At 35.9% G+C, this 20,549-nt stretch overlaps 1 protein-coding gene across 1 annotated transcript in view; it reads right to left on the reverse strand.

Annotated features, from left to right (window-relative positions):
- myo9b (myosin IXb) overlaps positions 1 to 14,545 on the reverse strand; it is a 33,835-nt gene extending 19,290 nt beyond the window's left edge. Inside the window, exons 1-12 of the mRNA XM_044134661.1 lie at positions 14,443 to 14,545; positions 13,987 to 14,108; positions 6,917 to 7,011; positions 6,610 to 6,672; positions 6,352 to 6,451; positions 4,834 to 4,934; positions 3,648 to 3,771; positions 2,696 to 2,785; positions 2,481 to 2,597; positions 2,219 to 2,353; positions 1,944 to 2,065; positions 824 to 965 (exon numbers count right to left, since the gene is read on the reverse strand). Of these exons, the coding sequence (XP_043990596.1) occupies positions 824 to 965; positions 1,944 to 2,065; positions 2,219 to 2,353; positions 2,481 to 2,597; positions 2,696 to 2,785; positions 3,648 to 3,771; positions 4,834 to 4,934; positions 6,352 to 6,451; positions 6,610 to 6,672; positions 6,917 to 7,011; positions 13,987 to 14,108; positions 14,443 to 14,545 (1,314 nt within the window). The remainder of the gene's footprint in view (positions 1 to 823; positions 966 to 1,943; positions 2,066 to 2,218; positions 2,354 to 2,480; positions 2,598 to 2,695; positions 2,786 to 3,647; positions 3,772 to 4,833; positions 4,935 to 6,351; positions 6,452 to 6,609; positions 6,673 to 6,916; positions 7,012 to 13,986; positions 14,109 to 14,442) is intronic.
- Positions 14,546 to 20,549: the final 6,004 nt, after the last annotated feature.

Consider the following 20,549-nt stretch of genomic DNA (forward strand, 5'->3'; position numbering starts at 1 on the left):
TAACTCCAAATTAATTGTGAAAAATCCATCTATTCGCTGAGCATAAAATGCATTGTATAAAAATGCAGTTTATAAAGCTGATATTTCTCAGCCCAGTACTGGTGGCTGAAGTTTGCAAAGCAGCCAATCCGGAAGCTCCATTTATTTTCCTTGGCACTGATTGGCTGAAACCCAGTTACGCTGCTCTTGGTACTTGGTGGTTACCACAGTAACCAGTAAATGACAGCTCCTCCCCATTTTTCTGCTGCTGGCTGAAGCCCATTCTACGTAGTAGCGCGGCTACGACGTGCGTGGCCGACTCACAAACAGGCTTCCCGTTAGCTAAGTACAGCATAAAGGCAGTACCTATTGATACAACTTCTACACCGTGAAGCCGGTCTGCTACACAGCCTTACGTTAGCTAAACAGATCAATAAGCAATGTGTACTGTATCAGACATACACTAAAGATTTTATTTGAGCAGAAAAGGCTTTGGACTAAACTGTTACTCGTGTTAGCCACTCTAGCACCAAGTATAGCTAGTTAATCTACCATCGCTGTGTTCAGGGAAGCGCTGATTAATAATCGAGAAATAAATATCAAGGTGCCGGGCTGATGTTAACCACCAACTTAATTGTTTTTTTTGTTATAATAAATACCATGAACCTAAATGTGTCTGTCGTGAAGTCAACCTGAGGAGAACATAGAAGAGTTACACGTGTTGTTACCAGTCGTTTTATCTAGAATTTTCTGGATCTTTTCCTACACACTAACTTCCTGTTGCTGAATGACACGTTTTTATCTTAACTGGAATATAGACATGTTTGCATTGGGGGAGTTTTACCTTGATGTGATATTTAACTTTCCCAGCGTAGTGTTCAATGGTAAAAGTTCCCTGCATGTAGGGAGAGTACCCAAAGTGAGGGTTGCTCAGTTGGTGTTGTTTAAACTTGTCCAGCAGGGTTTCATCTGAGGCCCAAGGGAACCTGAGAGATGGAAATGAAAGAAAAATAGTTTTTTTTATATATCTATTTCATATCTGAGAAAGCGAATAAGGCCAAAGAAATGAATAAAACTGCAACAGAAAACTCAGTTAAACAGATTTCTAAGTCATGCATGAAGTGAAAGATAAACCCCGAACTGAATATTTAAAAACTGGATTATCAAGTCCTGCTGTGAACTGCTCTTGCTTAGCCTTTAAGTTTCCTAAACCTTTGAATTTTGTTTTAAGTACCCTGCGACCATATTTAAAAGTGTAAAATCTGACCTAACAGTTTTAAACTGAAGTGGTTAAAATTGGTCCTATGCTGCATTTCAGATTTTAACTTAATTTTGCTCAATCAACAAGTTTTAACCTAGTATAAAATGAGATATCCAAGAAGAAAAAAATGTAAAAGGCTACTTTTAGATGCTCTTATATAAACATATATTTTTGCTAAATGATTAACTTTATCGACATTAAAAGCAGTCAAACATTTTTCAGAACTTTTAACAAGCATTTTGCACATTTCAAGTCTTACAACTCCTAAACGTTAACATAATTTCCAGTCAACAGAACAATGTTGATAAAACTAAATTATTAATTTAAACCAAACTTTTCCAGGGGTATGTATAACTTTGGGATGAACTGGACCTCTGGCTGCAATGTTCCACATGTCAAAAACCATTGTTTTTGCAACAAATCATTGTTGTATTTCTTTGAAGCCTAGTGCGATAGTAATCTGAAAGGAAATAAATCTCTGTATTTTATACATTTAAACACAAAAACAACACCATGTTTTACATGCACAGCACTGCTTCATATGTAACGCAGCTGCTTTTTTTTCCATCTAATTTTCAAAACTAACAGAGGTTGATGTCTATGAGCAAATCCCTTCACATTTCAACATTTTATTCCACCAAAGCCTATTTTTCCCCATTTCCAATTTGTTAAATAGTGGTTTCTAATGTAAAATTTCACCTACTTGCTCTCCTTGTTCAATAAGTGGAGGAGCCCTATTGATGTGTCACTGATCAGCTGGATGCAGTCGCTGTTGTCAGTAAAGTTGAGGTTTTCCCAGGTTATGCCTTCTGACACATAGACCTCCTAAAAGTTAATAAAATGGCAAACAAATAATCACAAACCTCCCACAAAATTAACTTAAATCAACTTAAAAAAAAATGTAACTGCAGAAGCAGGAGAAACGTGAATGGTATATTGTGTTGATATAAAAATAATAATAGGAAAACAAAGACCAACCTGCTCAAACTTAAAGATGTTCTGGTTGATGTAAAACTGCTGCTTCTCGCTGGCGTAGTTGATGCACAGCTGCTCAAAACTGTTCCTCTGGAGGTTTTCAAACCCAAACATGTCCAGGACACCAATGGACAAACACTAAAAACAGAACAGAAGCTCTTAAAATAACAGAATATTAGATCGTTTTGATAATATTCAGATCATCTACAAACATTTACTGAAAGATCAGCGAGCTATAGAACAAGATTTAACTTTTTTGACTCACAGAGACGGACTCCTCCATGTCCCGTCTGTTGATCATTGCGTGGTTAATGTGGAGGATGATCCAGTCAAACAGAGCGCTGTATAAACTCTTCGCCATGGAGTCACGAGCTGACATGGCCTAGAAATGAAACAAGGAAAATTAAACGTATGGCAACACCATAAAACCGAATTGACAATTGGACATAATAGTTTAATTACAGGTAATAAAGGATTTACCTCTTGTAGTGTGTAGGATGAAACCACAGTGGAGGTTGCAGTCACTACCTTCTTCTTGGTTAAAGTCGTCACCAGCTGCTCCTGTTTCACCTGCAGATAAAACAAAACAGAGATAACACAGATTAGCTTATCTTATTTCTAAATGTCAAATTTATAAAAATTAAACAGTTTTGCTCTGTCAGTGCAATGTTAACCTGCCGCTACTCTGTTTCAGACCAAGTGGGTCCAAACTTCACAAATTTTATCACTATATGTTTTGCGGTACTGTTGTGATGATAAAAAAAATATGATTATAAACTATTAATTACTTATTTTGACACCAAATTCATACGCAAACGCGAATACTGAAACATTCTAAAGAATCCCATTTCATTGGGACTAAAAGTCACTTACTAAAAGAAGTGTGATGTATATCACTAAACTGCACAACGTTTCTAATTTACTGATATTTACTGATGCTCTCATGGACCGAATGGTGGCAAAAATAAAAAAATATAGGATTTCTAATAATAATATTAGTTCTTCACCATTAATTGAAATTTATTGAGATGACAATAAATGAAAAATCTTATAAGAAATTATTCCCAATAGATGATAAATACCCAACCCGAGTCCAAACATGAAGAACCGATGAGCGTTTAGTGAAAAATCGTTTTCTGTCACTTTTATCAACTATAGTCATCACTTCTGATGTGTTTCTCCCCTGAATGTTAACTACTGGGATGGAGGGAAAAATTTTAACTACTGAGATGAATGGGAAAATGCCCATCTTGTTCCAGTAGAGAGAATAAAGAGTAGATTATTTTTATTTGTGTATTTTTTCATCTGATCTTCCTGGGGTTTGAAGTGGTCAAATAATTATGAACAAACTTGATAAAAAAAAAATAGGTCAAGCTCCCTTTCTGTGTCTGCTACCCCACTATACCTCCTGAATATTATTGATCAGTATTACCATAAGCAGCTGTGAGAGTGAAGATAAAACCTCTGCAGGTCCAGCCTCCAGGACATCAGTATCCTTTGACTGGTTGTACGTCACGTTTCCCAAGAGCAGGACGGCAGAAACCACAGATAAAATGCTGCAAAGCAAAAACAGAAAAACAAGATTTTAAGTAATTTTAGAGTGGAAATAACACAAACATGTTGAATGACTGTCAGCTGTGTATGGGTCGGTTGTCCTTATCAAGGTGTAAGGTGTAATTGATTAACAATTAACTATTTAAGAACTATTTAGTTCATAAAACATCAGTTTATTTAAGTACAAATCTCCAAACTTACAGCAGGAATCATCTTTTCAGTCGAGTAGGAACTATGATGGCCTCTAGTGGTGTGAAAACTCAGAGCAATCTGTAACTATGCTTATTTATTTATTTTTGTTTTATTATTATTTTTCATCTTTCTCTTTTCATAAACTTATTTTATTATTGTTTTTTTAAGTGCTCTATTAATAGATTTGACATTGATGTTATCTGACCTTACCCAAATAATAAGGATTAAAAAAAAAATGTTAAATGCATTATTCAAACCTAATATATGCACAACATCTATTAGGGAACACATAACCAGTTCTGATTAATAAAAACTTGAATGTTTAATCTTCCACCTCCATGTTGCTGTGTGTGAATATTCACCAGGAAATCAAACCTGAACACGTAACAAACTATGCAGCTGATGCATGTTGTGTCCTGAGGCATTCTGGGGCGCTGGCTGGAATATGTGCTGCATTTCTCTGGCACTCGACAGCAACAGGTTTAGACATGTAACTGACACCAGTATAGAAAGCAGAAACTACTCGATAGAGTTTAGTTTCAATCACACTTCGCTTGGCAAACAGGTGTACACTTTAATAGAGAGCTGAGAAAAGTATGAAACAGCATATGTTTAGTGCTACTGCAAAAATCAATGCATTTTTCTACATTTTATTATGAATTATGTTGGAAAGTAATCAATTGAGCTTTCAACTACCATAGGTTTTCTTCAAAAAACACTAAAGAAAATCATTGTTGTTTTCAAAGACGACTTTAAAAATGAAATTTGAAGCGTTTCATCTCATCTTGATAGGTTTTTTAGTCAGAACTGTGGGAAGCTTTGCTAAAGCTTCTGGCATTTCAGATATGTAATGTGATTATAACCACATTTACCGTTTTTTAGTGGCGGTCAAAAACCCAACCATCTCCATAGCTTGCTGAAGTCTTTTGTATTCCTGTTTTGGATCGTCCTCCTCATTTAAGTTAAATTCCCCCTGCAGAAAAAGTGCAGAAAAAAAAAAAAAAATCAGAAACAATGTTGTTTGTTCATAGTTCATCCATTTAACCAGTGCAAACTCTATCAGTAATGGTTCAGCATTTACTGGGAAATTCCCAGGAATGCTAGTACATATAAAAGTAAAATGAAATAAGGTGAAATTGTTTGTTTTTGTTTATTTCTATTTATTACAGACATAACTGAGGACCAAGAATTTGTTACACTTAAATATAGAAATCTGGAGGAAAATATTTAACTAAATAAACTTTTTCTTCCTAAAAGGTTTCATCCATCCATCCATTTTCTTTACACCCTTCTTCCCTAAATGGGGTCGGGAGGGTTGCTGGTGCCTATCTCCAGCTGCGTCCCGGGCGAGAGGCAGGTTCACCCTGGACAGGTTGCCAGTCTGTCGCAGCAGGGCAACACAAAGACATACAAGACAAACAAACATTCACACACACACTCACACCTAGGGAGAATTTAGAGAAACCAATTAACCTGACAGTCATGTTTTTGGACTGTGGGAGGAAGCCGGAGAACCCGGAGAGAACCCACGCATGCACAGGGAGAACATGCAAACTCCATGCAGAAAGACCCCGGGCCGGGAATCGAACCCGGGACCTTCTTGCTGCAAGGCAACAGCTCTACCAACTGCGCCACTGTGCAGCCCTTAAAAGGTTTCAGTTGAAGATAAAATAATCTTATTAGTATTTTTGAAAAATTATCAGATATTTTTAAACTTTTAAAGGAACTTACTTTAAACTTTTAAATGAAAAAAAAGAGGAAGAAGATTCAACCAGCAACTTTATTAAACCTACAAACAAGGCAACATTTTATACCAGTCATGTTAAGATGTATTGTTAATAAATAAGGTTTTATGAATAGTTATTATCAGTCTTAGGAATATAAAACACGTTTTTAGCTGATAGATAGATACAGCCTAGTATCTATCTATCTATCTATCTATTTATAAATGAATGCTACACTTTTCAAATTTTTATTTGCAAACAAAAATGAAAACAATTTAAAATCACGTATGAATTGCTTCCATTTGATACTTATGCATCATTTAGTGTTTATTTATCACATATACAAACAAAGTGCATAGATTTTAGTGGCTGTGAAATTCCTCAACAAAAATAAATATTTTCGCAATTCACTTTATGAAAGAGGAACACAAGTTTTAAGACTTTCAGAAATGTGTTAAGCTAAATCCTTCATCTACAACAGAAGAGGAAAGTCTTGTAGACTGAGTTTAATTATGTTTCGATTTTAGTTTTTAAGTCATCATGCTGATGAGAGATTTAATAGCCAAGTGGTCCGGTCCAGTCAGAGCAGAGGCTTCATCAATGTGTCCTATGTTAGCTCGTCACTTCCTCTTTCTCTGCAGCATTAAACCTGTGGGTCAAAGGTACCTGGTTGAGGTAAACATAATCCTGCGGCTTCAGTAGATGAAATTCTTCCCGCTCGTCTTTAGACGTGCCCATCAGCAAACAGTAGAAAACATGGAAGTTCCTGAGGATCAGGCGCCGCAAAAATCATTTAACTTTCATCATTTACATTAATAGTAAACGTAGTGTCTTCATTTAGATATTAATTTTACACAGATATGACAAGAAATCTATCACCTATCATAATCTGAGTTGATTATTTCAAGATTTAATATTTTATACCTTTCATTTTTAGCTCTAGACACCAGGCGGTTCTTTTCCAGCAGAAACTTCTCAACAAATGCTCTGTAAATTATGAACAAAAAGAGAAATAAATAAAAGCCATCCACTGAGAAATGATGTAAAATCCACCATCTTCACTGCAAAAACTGGTCTAGTTTCTAGTGTAAATATCTTGGTACACGTGAAGTAAGACAAAACTAATTTTTCAGCAAGATTAGTTACTTGTACTAAGACATTTGCACAGGAAACTGGACCAAAATATTTAGCAGGATTTTGTATTTTTGCAGTGTTTATAATGATGTTTTACCCTCTGAGGACGCCACTTTCCAGGTAGATGAGCTGGATGAATTTCCCAAAGCGGCTGGAGTTGTTATTTTCTGCTGTCTTTGCATTGCCAAATGCCTGCAGAAACACATAAAACACAGCTTAAAATAAACAGAAAGTAGCTTAAGAACCTTTCATGTACATAAACATGGTAAATGTTTGCTGCATGTGAGTTAAAATTTGCATTTGTATGGATGGCAGCACAAGCGTTTCAATTGCAACCAGGTTATATTTTTACAAACTGTTGACATTGTGATAATTAAACAGAAAACCAAAAAAAAAAAATGGTTTTCTGTATACAAAATTAACCACACCCTGTGTTTTAATAGCTTAACAGGTGGAAAATGTGGGTCCTGTAGGGCCTGTGCTCAGTTAAACCTGTTAAATGAATCTAAATTGATTGTTTTTCTTTTGTAGGTTTGCTGCCGTCAGTCATATATGCCCACGTTTGACTCTAGAAAACTCTTATAAAGAGAAATTCATTACTGACTGAATAGCTGCACAACAAACCCAAATAATTTTTAAATGCCAGCTGAGGAGTGAAGCTTTTAGGATGAGTTTGTTTAATTGTCAGCTGCTGGAAAGATTAAAAATGGTCTTAAATGCTTTTCTATTGTAAAAAATATTTTCCAGTGTTGAATGATTGACTTGTAACTATTAATTAAACTCTTGGTTTCTCTGTGTGCTTTGATAAAACTCAACTGTCACAGAGGTGATCACACTTGGTGATGATGAGTAGATTATACTTGAATAGCAGCATCAGACTATTACTTTTAGAATAAGTAAAGCTGTACTTTGTTTAAGATTTTTTTTTAGATGATGACAAAAATCTGTGGTGTGTTTTAGTACATTTGTGGCAAATCTAAAGCAACAACAAAAAAACTTGGCAAGAACACATTAATTTGATCATTTCCTGTTAAGTAAAACTGATAAAACAGCAAACTTTGTTTTTCACTCATTTCAAAACTGAAATCTTTTCTATGTTATACTTTTATTTCCCTCACAAATGGTTTTACTCCATACAAGATCAGTGCTTTGTTTTCTAAAAAGCTTAGTCTGACTTTTTCTTATTTAGTCTCATTACAACAACAACTTTATCATCATTTTGGCTCAATTTCACATTTATGCATCACTTTCAATCTCGATTAAACAACTTTCAGCTTTCTGGTTGGGTTGTATAATCTGGCAACCTTCAAGAGGTATGAATACAAAACTGACCCCACAAACAAAACTAAACAATAAAATTAATAAAGCAAATATTAGCTGCTGTAACACTTTTTTTTTTCTTTCTTTCTAAGATGTGATCTTCAAACATAAACCCAAACTGTGTTCACATCAGTCTCAGTAAGGACTGCTGACCTTCTTTCCAGCGCTTCAAAGTTTCTGTTCTAACAAGACAGATCACAGCGATGATCACAGCGTTAAATCATGGAAATGTTCCCACCCAGAGCACAAATGTAAATACAACCAAGGGGATTCTTCTCGTGCATTTATGATGTAATTTAAATAAGTGTGAAAGATTGGGAAACAGATAATGGGGTAAACTCAAGGTCTGGGGGCTAAATCTGGCCCACCGTTGCTTTTTATGTTGCCATCAGTTTTTCAAATAGTTGAAAATTCATGCAAAAATCAACAGATTCCCACATTTTTTCTCACTAATGCTGAATTTATTGGAAATTTTCAGCCAAAATGTTGAACTCTATTGAGTTTAAGTGATGCCATCTTCCACCTGCAGGTGGCAGTACTGCTTATTTTTTCTACTCTGCTGCCTCAGCCTTACTTAATGTCAAATTATATTCCATAGTTGATGTGAAGAGTAACTAAAAGGCACATTTAACGTCAAACCTTGCAATAATTTTTTAATCGGCTTCACAAAATCAGTGATTTTGATTGCAAAGAATCAGAAACAATTGTAAAATCCTGGAGAATGATCAATGTGACAAGATGTTCTGTCATGAGTTGTGGGAGTGGAGGTGGAGGCAGATGCTGAGACCCAGGTAGGATGACTGAATAATGATTTAATGATGATAGAAAGTCCAGAAAATCCAAAAACACAAAGTCCAGACAGCACAAAGAGCAGATGCAAAAGCTCTCAAAACATGACAACTGATAACTGGACAAACACGGCGAGGAACAAAGAACACAGGTGGGGTTAAATACACAGAGGGTAATCAAGGAGACAAGAAACACCTGGGAACAATCAAGGGGCGACAGGACAACACAGAGACACAGAAACTCAAAATAAACACAGAAGAGGACCAGATCCTGACATGTTCAGTATTATTTAATTTTAAGAAGTACTTATTTAAAGCAGAGGCAGCCATTTATTAATATTTTAATGGTTTGTTAATGGGTTTTATCAATATATTCTGGTACAGCCGTCCCTTAAAAGTAGAACGGTTGAGAAAAAAATAGTAGAACCTTGAACTGACATAAGGCTGTGTGATATTAGGAACAAATGTGACAACGGTAGAGAGGGTTGTGATGACAATTTGACTTGCAATTACACAAATATTTGAAGAAATGGTGTTTCTGCCTTTAATTCAACATAACTACATAGGTAGTAATCTGCCAGCTACTGGAAAAAAAAATTGTAATTTATAATTTCAATTAATTTTAATTAAAAAGTTGCATCTGGGCACATCTGCTGCGTTTGCAAAAAAATTCAGCTAGGTTTACTTTTGTATATTAATGCCCTTAAAAACTCATTTTCTACTGCATTAAAAAACAAATATCACTAATTACATTAATGGCGCAGGGACCCTAAATGGATGGTAATCTACATTTTTTCTAACAAAAACTGCAGCAGCAGCAGGAGAAGACCCACTGAAGTATTTACTGTGCTGCTGAACCAAAAACCGTTTTAAAATCTGACTCTGCTGTTGATGAAATATGATTTTTCTGTTTCCCAAACGAGATTAATTAGTATGGTGCAGAAATCTGTTGGAAAAATCCCATTATTAATAATCTACAATCTCAATCTGGTTGATTTAAGAACTGTTTGACAAAAGCAAGAGCTGGACAGTCTTTAAAAAAGTACGAAGAGAGAAGGGAGTTGATTTATTCTTGATTATATGGGTTTGCCAGCGGACCTGGCTAGGCCTGTTCAAACAGGTTTCTGTTTCTCTTCTCGCTCTGGTGTTCCCTCAAAGACAACGCCCTGCAAAATCCCTCTGCAAAGCTTCACAAACGCAAAAGTAAAGCATAAATTCACCCAGTTAACACATATAAACACACGCTTTGTTTAGTCCAGGTAGAAAATCAACTTAGTTATCGATTAATAACGTTTTCATTGGGGAGAAAAGGTGGGAAAGAGCGGCAGATATCCATCAACATGAAGATAAAAAAGAGAGTGATAGCAAGATAACATGGAAACAACAACAAGAAAGTATGAAGTGAAGGTTTCAGACAAATGGGAACTGGTTCTGTAGACTGACTCATACATGGAAAGGAAATCCCAAGATGTTAAAAAAGGAGCAAGAATGCAGAAGCATTGCACTGTTACAATTTTTATGAAAAACAATCATCTCAGAGATTACTTTTCACTCATTAAACATGTTTAAAGCTGAACTAATCTCTCTAAGCTTTAAGGAGAAGAGCTGTGAGCGACTGAAACAAATCTTAAACGGTGGGTTTTTCCAAGTCGAATCATGCAGAACTTGTTTTTGGAGAGAGAATCCATCTTTTGTCACCATGTAAAGAATAGCTGGGCGCTCTGGGAAGGAGGAAGTGTGCAATCTGTTACCATATCAGCCTTTTCTATGGGATGTGTTTAGATGGAACGATAAAGCACAAAAATCTGAGGGGGTGAATTTCTGGTATTTCCACACCTACTACTGGAACAAAAAAGTGAAGAGTCAAAAGCAGCAACATGAATGAAACTGTTACTACAGCAACTCCGCTAGTTTGTTCCCCAATACCACAGTTTAAATGAAGTGAAACCAACTAATGCCTCACTTTCAACATGTGGATCCATTCTCAGGCCACAAGCGTCACTAAGAAATTTGTTTTTCCTTCAATTAAACCAAAATAAAGTCACATTTCGTCATGTATGCCATTTAAGAATGCAAGTATTTCCTTTCGGATCTGTTTGGCACCAGCTCTAAATCAGTTGTCAGAGCAAATAGGTGACCGAAACAGAAGCTTTGGAGCCAAAGTGTGTGAGAAATTTGAACGAGTTACTCATTGACAAAGATAAAGTAGCACAACTTAGATTTATCCACCATTGAATTGGTACAGATAGCAGCCTAACCTGAAGGGACATTTTGGAGAGTCGATACCAAACAACTTTGGGGCCAGGAGACATTTCCAGCAAAATGTCTTCACAGAAAACTCAAGTAACCAGAAATCTGTAGATAGTAAATTACCCAGAAAACGCTTTTTCAGGGGAATGGCTTCTGCTTGTTGACCTACTTTCTTTTTAAGTTGATGGTTTATGATTGCAGTATCTAGAAAAAAAAGACATTTACAACCTTTGAACCTTTTCACATCTCGTCATTTTACAGCCACAAACTTCACTGTTGTCTACCAGTGAAAGTCTACCATGCATATTTTAAAAATGGAGTTAAAAGTAAAAATGAAAGTTTTACACATACAAATCTTAAAAATCTGACACGCCTATTACTTCCTCTAAATAAAATGAAGTGCAACCAAGCTTTTAGAAATGATCAAACCAGTAAATGAAGTCAAACTGAAGGCCTTTAATGGACAAAAAGAATCATGATGACCAGGAAACCCAGCAGATGTGACTGCTGAGAGATGGTTTAAGACTTTTTCACAGAATATTTCAAATGAACAGATTTGCCTCATTTATTTACCAGCTTGTTGCATTTCCCATAAATCTGTGGTAAACAGACAATTCACTAATGATATCATTAAACAGGTGAGGGCCACATTATAGATCTCCAAGTTTCTGTTTCAAGACTCAAATAGCAAGTTTTCAAAACAAGACGAGTACAGGCATATCTCAACTGATAGTGCAAAGCAGACAAAAAAAGAGCCACAAGGTGATTTGCTGATAAGCAAAGTCGCACCACAGTGAGTCACACTCTGCAGGCTTGACTTTAAAGATATGAATCCAAAAAGAAAACTTAACTTCATTATTTCTCACTGTAACTTGCAGCAGAAGCAAAAGTTTGTTTTCTGATTTACTCTGACCTTGTTCTTAGTTCTGTGGGAATGAAAGCTACAAATGCCTCTAACATTTCAACAAGTTCCTCTCCCTGCAAGAGCTGTGATAAAATCTTAACAGAGCTGCAACCAGAAAATGTTTACCATGGAAGTCAACAGCTCGTTTGTTTTTTCGGAGTATGCGTATTGACAAAGACAGGAACAAATGTTCAGCTGATCTGATTCATGTGTCATTAAGCCAGATTAAAATATCTGAAGCAGTTTACAAAATAAGAACAGATCTGGCTACTTTTACGCAAACATTAGCACAATTTGTCACTAAAGGATTTAAGTGGTGATTTGCTGATACAGAAATGAAAAAATTTCTCAAGTTTCCATCTGAATCAGAACCAAACCCACAAACTGAACCGCAAACACACAAAATAACAGCAATTTTTTATGATAAAACTCATCACAAACATTATTAACTAACAAACTAATGGCCATCTTATTGTTAATCTTGTCTTTTTTAGTCAGTTAAAGCTCATTCTGATTATATTGCTTATTCTTATGCTTGTTTTTCTAATGTCTAATCACCCACTTTATTTTAGTGCTAAAAGGTGAAATTATTTCTGCAGGTTTCACCAACACAAATATAAGACTCTTTAAAACTGTTATGAATTAAATGTAAGACCTGTATGGCAACAGAAATGTACCAAAGAAATTTGCTCATGATGGACATAAAAAAAGCTTGATTAACATTACTATAATATTCTCCTTTAATATTGACTGTAATATATATATTAGCCAGAATAGTCTGGTCCCTACCAGAAGATTTATTAAACTTAGCTGGCCAATGAGAAAAAAGCTTGGATAATTAAATTTTTTACATTTTTGGGGTTGGAGTTCTACCTCATTCTTCTAATATTACCATTTTATTCTGATAATATAAGAACTTTATTGTCGTATTACTTTGATTTTGTCAAATGACTTTCAAGGTTTCCCCCAGAAATCTCGCTAAGCCTGGTGGTGAGATTCATCCAGAGGTCTGCCGTGTTTTTGAGTTAAAAAAATCTATAAAGTTGACAGGAAATTTTAAAATATCACTTGATAATTAGGTGTTATTGAAAGACTGGAAGACTAGCCTGTAAGAACACCAGCATAATGTGGTACAGAAACATTTATATGATTAAATAATTCAGCAATGCTAAGCCTGGGTAGAGGCTTAAGTAAAGCCTGGTGGCTACAGGCTCATATCCCAAACCTGACTTTTATTATAGTTTACTGTGACTATACAGCATGGAAAAAATTAAATGATCGCCACTCTGTTTTTACTCTTTATAAAATATGTTTGAGAGTAAAAATAGACATGATTATTTCCTCTGTTAACTGCCCAGCATGTCTCAGAAAAATGTTGTATTTATTAGCAGAGAAAGGCAAGAAATGAGTCAGATGCACTCAATAATACCAACAACTTCGTGCCTGGGCTAGAAAAAACAATGCAATGAAGAAGGTTTGAAATCCATTTTGGTGCTTCTTAGGGTTGCTATTGAATTCCAGTGCGTGACTCGTAAAAAAAAGTTAAATTCAGGCCTTTCTTGATCCCTGAGTAGGCTGACACCATCTTATTAAAAAATAGATTTTCTTGCAGAGTTGACCTCAAAATCCAAATAAATGAAGCCTGTAATGTATAAGATATGTATCAATCAAAATGAAAAAAATTACTTTGTTTTCAGCTGTTGGGGGCTTCAAACATTCAATTAAATGATAAGATTGATTTATACGCCAACCTGAAAAACGTATCCTACCTCTAGAACGTACGGCCCCAGTGCTTTCGCTCCAGTCCGAGTCGTCCGGGTTGAGTGGTCAGGCAGTGGAATAGGGTAACTGCTATCTCAGTCTTCCCCGATCCGCTCTCTCCAGATATCAGAATGCACTATTTACCTGCCGGTCATGGTTCTGAAGCATCCGCGTCAAAGCGATGGCGAATATATCACAATCCAGGTGCCCAACGAGACTATTATGCAAGCTTCTGCGATACTTTGGGACTGTAATAAAGTGAAAACCTGTTGGGATTGAACGTGAAATGTTGCTGAATGTGGGAGATTAGTTTGTGGTTATTGGAAGCTGAGCGTAAAACCTTACATGCTCTCGGTCTGGGCAGGGGGTACCAAGAGAATAAATCAGGAGACTCCTCTTTAAATATTCTTGGTATTATCCATTGTTCTTTGCCTAGTAGAATGAAGTAGTAGCCCTGACTCAATTGCCATTCTGTGTCTCTGGCCAGCCAGCAGGGACCTGCAGGGCGATCCCCATGCGATCCAGTGAAAATCTCCTGCATGCCAGCCTCATCACCTTGGCAGGCTGTGGCTCCTGGTTTGAGTCAAGTCCAGGCGTGACCTGGCGTTGTGGATCCTCGAGTCTTCACCAGTGTCATGTGCTTGCAGGGGACAGTGGCTTCTGTCTCAGGGCAGCCATGAAGGTGAATCTGCACCACAGGCATCTTCCTCCGTGCTCAGAGTTAGCTCCATCTGTAGCTCATCAGTCAAGTGGGCTTCTGCAACTCACAGCCACCAGTACCTGAAAATCACCCCTTGACAATAAAACAATGTTTGAAATTAAATTAATCAATAAAATGGCGAAAGCATTTGGTGAGTCAAAAATAATAAAGCGCCTCTGGAAACATCTGGGAAGCAAAAATGTACTAAGCACAGCTACTTTATTGCTATAGTGCATGAAATCAAGACATATAATTAATCCTGTTAGCGCAATCAAATTATTTTCTTTAGAAGATGAGTGCAAATGACAGAAAATGTTCTCAAAGTATTTTGGTTTCATTCCATCCTGCGGTGAGTTATAGGTAAGGCATCAAGCTTCAGGCCTAAGAGAAAACTTCTGGCTTAGATGGGAAGGCCGTGCAACTGGGGTAGATCTGCACCACACGGGCATCTTTGTCGTGCTCAGGGGTCCCAGCTCCATCTGTAGCGCTCATCCTGATCCAGAGACGGGCTTCTGCATAACTCACAGCCCACCAGGTACTGCAGAAAATCACACACAGCGGCAATAAAACAATGTTTTTAATTAAAATTAATCAATAAAAATATGAGAAAACATTTCGATGGAGTCAAAAATATCAGCGCCTCTGGAAAACATCTGGAAAAAACATTAAAATATGCTAAACTTTTATTGCTATTGCTATAATTTTGCATAGAAATCAAGACATATAATTACATCTGTTCTTGCCAAATCAGATTAACTGATTTTTTCTTTTCAGAGAATAAAATTACAAATGACAGAAAATGTTTTCAAAAAGTGTTTTTAATTTCAGTCATCCCTACAGTGAGTTATATGATAGAGCATCTGGCTTTGGCTAAGAGAAACTTTAGCTTAATTAGGAGAAAATAGTCACAACAGAATAAAGACGCAATCTTAGCAGAAAAATGTCTCACAATACTCAATACAAATATGTGAGTATGTGAGAAAACATTTGCATGAAATAAAAAAACTTTAAGGAAATACGTCGTTGATTGCTATTGCATTAATTTTGCACAGAAATTATGACATAAAATTAGAAATGAGCGATTTAGCTAAAAAATAAGATTGTTTCATACAGATCGGATTTATCGTTTTCTTTTCAGAAAACAAAATTAAAATTTTTTTCAGTTAATTTAGTCATTCCTGCTATGAGTTGTACGAAAATGTTAGTTTAATTATGAGAATACAATTATAATATTAGCAGCATATAGATAAAAATTTGCCAGACAGATGTCTTAAAATAAAAATAAAAGTAGTTTTAATAAGAAAAAATTTGGATAAATAATTTTTTGTTAGAGTTCTAATAAAATTATTACTTTGTTTCCTAATATTACTTTACTAAGCTAAGATTAAGATTTTAGAAAAATTTAGCCTGACTGTTATATTTTGTTGCAGAGTTGACCTGAATTCAAAGTCCGAATAACCAGAAGCTGTAAAAAAAAAATAAAAATCCTGCCAAGCGACATGCCGACGCTGGGTGTGTTGCTGACATCACTGAACTACGGAAACCCAAGAAGTCCATTGGTGAAAAACAAAAGGGCAACTTTCAAAAACCAAAAGTTTGATTAATCGATAAAATCTATTTACTGCCCAGCCTGAATCTACAACTCTGGAAGAGAAATGTAAGAAGTCTTTAAATAAATTAATTAATCTTTGATCGCACTTGAATGACTTTTATAGAAAGTGTGACTTACAATAAGTGAATGCTTTAAACCAAATCACTGGTGGAAACATCCAGTGGCAGTTCTGGCACGAATGGCAGATTTTACACAAATCCAGTTTGCCAAGATTTAATTCAATAAAATTTCCTGGTTGTGTAATAACACAGAGGCACTCCTGAAAATGGCATGAATTATCTGGAGCTCATTTCCATGTGAACCAGTGGGACGGCTCCTTCCTCAGTTCATCCAACCCAACCAGGATCTTTAACACTTCACAAGAACTTGACAACAAAAGCTTCATAGGTCAATTTCACTGCTGAATTTTTGATCTAACAGTGGCAGGATATCATGAAATAAAACACATTTCTGCTCAGATGATGCAAAAGCTCTCAAAGCGAGGCTGCAAGAACGTAATGATCTTATTAAAGCGTAAGAAACAAATATAAGGGTTTGATTTTAACTCTTTTTTTTTCCTGTTTTCTTTCCAAAAAACGAAATTACAAATGACATAAAATGATTTCAAAAAGTGGCCTTTATTTCAGTGAGTTGTATGCCAGAGTATTTGGGTTTGGCTATGAGAATTTTAGTTTAACCAAGAGGATAACGTCATAATATTAGTAGAATAAAGACTAATTTTACTAGAAAAACTCTGCAAAAAAACCGCTCCTCTAGACAGTCCAGAGTTCTTGATCTTTGGTTTCTAATCTCTTCACTTTTGCTCACCCCTGAAGTTTTCTTCTGGCTCTACACAAAGACTAACTTTTGTATTTTTTTTTTGTGCCCGATGAACCATATCTGCTACTTTGAACATCAATTTGGATTATTAATGTAATACTGAAGACCTGCTTCGAGTTTGCATTTTTAATGTGTATGGATTTCCACGTTTCCATAACAATATGGAAGGTTAGAATGAAAGTGGCCCACAGCATCACACAACTTCCACTATACTTAACAAGGGGCTAATCTATATATCTATCATTTGTTTTTTAAGGCCTGACCCACCATGAATGTTGATTAGAAGCCACGTTTCCAGGTTTTTATTTATTTTTAATTGTATGCAACTTAGAAAGACAAGCAGACCCACAGAATCACGGAGCCTCCACTATGCCTAACTGTAGGTCTGAGGTGCTTGTATAGTTTGTTTTGAACTAACAGTGTCTGTTGCTGAGAACCTCAATCCAACCAAATCACCTAATCCCAGATTAATTATCTTATCCAACTCCACATGTGAAATTTTGCAGAGGTGACGGAGAAAAAGTTTTTCTCCCAAACAACCGGCAGGCATACGTGTGTCACGAGATAACTGAACCCCAGGCAAACAGAAAATGACGGGTTACAACTAGCTAGAAGTTCCTAGAAACTTTACTCAACTTTAATTGGTAAGGAACAAAGAGTGACGTTTATTTTAATGTGATTATTATGGCTGCCAGTAATTCTTCCATTGTTATTTAGAGAAAAATGCATTTCTTACTATATTTCATCTGGTTCTTTTTCCCAAATCGGTAAATATGTTCAAATAAAAGTTAGAATACAGATTTTTCAAGAAGACTAAGAAACAGCAATTAAAGTTTGAGTTTATTGTAAGCCCTTATTCATTTTGTTTACTTTTTGTATACTTTCAGTATCCGCACGCTTTCCTGGGAAACCATTAATCCTACTATAATCAACATAATCCCGATAAACAGACATCTGTCCATGGCAAACACCTAACACTAACAGGTGTCAAAGAGGCGCTGAATGTCAAAAGGTCTTACCTTTAAGGAAAGTGTCTCATTCCATCTTTGAAAGCTGAAAAACACACTGGCAGGGGAGAAAAATAAAGCACTTCTGTGTGACGTTGGCTAACTCCTGTCACACGTCAGGGGAAAAACATCACTTGAAATAAAAAAAGAAAAGAAAAAAAACAGGCCGAAATATGAGGACTGAAAAGCGAATAAAGAGTTCCCAATGATTAGAAAAAGAAGGTTTCAGTCTATTTTTATGGTCGTACTTCCTACTGCAAATGCCCTTTTCCTCGTGAAAAATGCGGGATTACGTCTTCTCGTTGTCTGGCGGAAAGTTATCGTTACTTCCTACATTTCTCCACACACAACGCACACACACAAACGCGCGCATACATCCGCTGACGAGGTGGGAATTAAAGGATACTTTCCCCTTCAGTGAACCTGGAAACACCGCAACCTTAAAAAATGAGGAAAAAATACAGAAAAAAAGCAATGAGGCCGCCACCATCACCGTAAAAATAATTAAATAGAAGCTCAGAGGCAAAATAATAAATGTCCCTGGTGCAGTTTGGTTCAGGTGAGGGGTGGGCTTAGCGCGCCCCCGTCTGGGCCCTTGAGGTATTACAACAAGGTCAAAGCTCAGGAACTCAAACATCTTTTTAACGACTACAAGAACAAATGAACACACATAACTACATAAAAATAAATAAATTCATGCATAAAAATAATTCCTACAAAGACTGAACAAACAAAAAAAACATAAATAAATACCTAAATACATAAAAATATAAAATTCATACCTAAAAATAATGTTTACAAAGACTGAACAAAGAAATAAAAATAAATAACATATACAAAGACTTATTAAAAGTACATTAATAACTTTTTTTGATGGAAGAGTGAGTTTGTTCTGCAGTTTAAAAGTTAGACTAAACTAAACAAACAGATGGATGGGTAAAAGGTGAATGATTGGTTAACATTTTTAGTAGTTTTTATGTATTCTATGTGTAAATCTGTTGAAGTTACATGATGTTTTTCATGATTTTGCACTGAAATCACCCCTGTCATTAGTCATCATTGTTTTGCATTCATCTCCTGTTTCAGTGATGGAGCTAAAAGCCATTATAGCATCTTTGATGGATAAAATATTTTCCCTACCACAAAGACAGTAGTTGATTTTTAGACACTTTTTATTAGTCAGGTTGTTGTTTTATTTAGTTAATGCTAAAAGACGTAGTGGCAATTGTGAAAAGTATTTTTGGAAATTGTAGTTGTGCCAAGTGCTAAAAACTTAATTCTATGTTGATGAAACAAAGTCTGAGCTTCTAGTTACAAGAATTTAAGAAAACAAACTGGATACATTGTAAATCAAATCAAATCAAAATCAAATGTTATGAAATTCAGTGAAGGTGGTGAGGAAGACACTGTGGACCCAGGTTGAAATGAAGACTGAATGATGAATTTAATGAAGTTGCCAGAAATACAAAGTCCAAAATTCAGGCAGCACAAAATGCTACCAGTTTGTGCTCAAAACTGCTACCAGTTTTGAGCACAAACTGGTAGCAACTGGCAAAGGAGACGTCTGACATCTGACATCTGACAGCAGACTTGACACAATGAGGTGACCAGACAAGGACCCAACAAGCAACACAGGTGGGTTTATATACACAGGGAGACAATCAGGAGAAACAAGGAACTGGTGTTACTAATCAAGGGATAGACAGGACAACACAGAGACTCCACAGAACACAGAAACCAAAATAAACACACAGAAAAACTCAAATCACCACAGTTATTGTATAAAGAAACTGTACAAAGAAATTAAGATGCAAATGTTTCTTTTTTTAAAGCTTGGGTGACTTTGTGTAACTTTAGCTTAACGGTTTAAGCAATGACTAATGATGCTGTCAAATGTAATTAATCTGTTCATGCCAAAGTTGCAAACATAACAATAAACAATGGATGCTTGCAATGGGTTTGCAATAATAAGTAATGGTCATAAAATCACTGTGTGATAATTAACTGTGGGTTGTCACCAGCCATCTTTTTTTTTTTCAAATTTGGAAATGTGAGAAAAACCCAAAAACATTACCTCCGCAGTACAAATTGACTCTATTTTAAAGGTCATGGTGGTTTACGTGCCACAGAGGCGTCTGCATGCAAATTTCTAGTAACATGAAATGGACAAAAATTTGCTTGAGTAATGTGAGTGATGGAATCATGCAAATGTTTTTTGTGGTGCAGCCAGTTCACATTTTGTAACGCTGTATTCATCAGTCGGTCATTTTAGGATGTAATGATACAGTAATGATCTGTGGTGGACGTCTTTGCATTAACTACAATAATAGCTGCAAACCCCACAGTTAAATGGGACGTTTCCATTCATCATCATGGAAATTATTTGCATATTGTGTCTGTGTCTTTTTTAGACATTGGTTAATTCCAAGTTGTTCAGGCTTGTGACTGCACACTCATAACTTCAGTGATATTTTTAAAACCAAGAACTGGGTGCGTAAGTTTATATTTATTATTGGATTTTCTCTAATTCACTCAGGATCAACATTGTAAAGTACATATGGGTTCAAAT

Source organism: Gambusia affinis, linkage group LG12 (assembly GCF_019740435.1).
Source record: "Gambusia affinis linkage group LG12, SWU_Gaff_1.0, whole genome shotgun sequence".
Lineage (NCBI taxonomy): Eukaryota > Metazoa > Chordata > Actinopteri > Cyprinodontiformes > Poeciliidae > Gambusia > Gambusia affinis.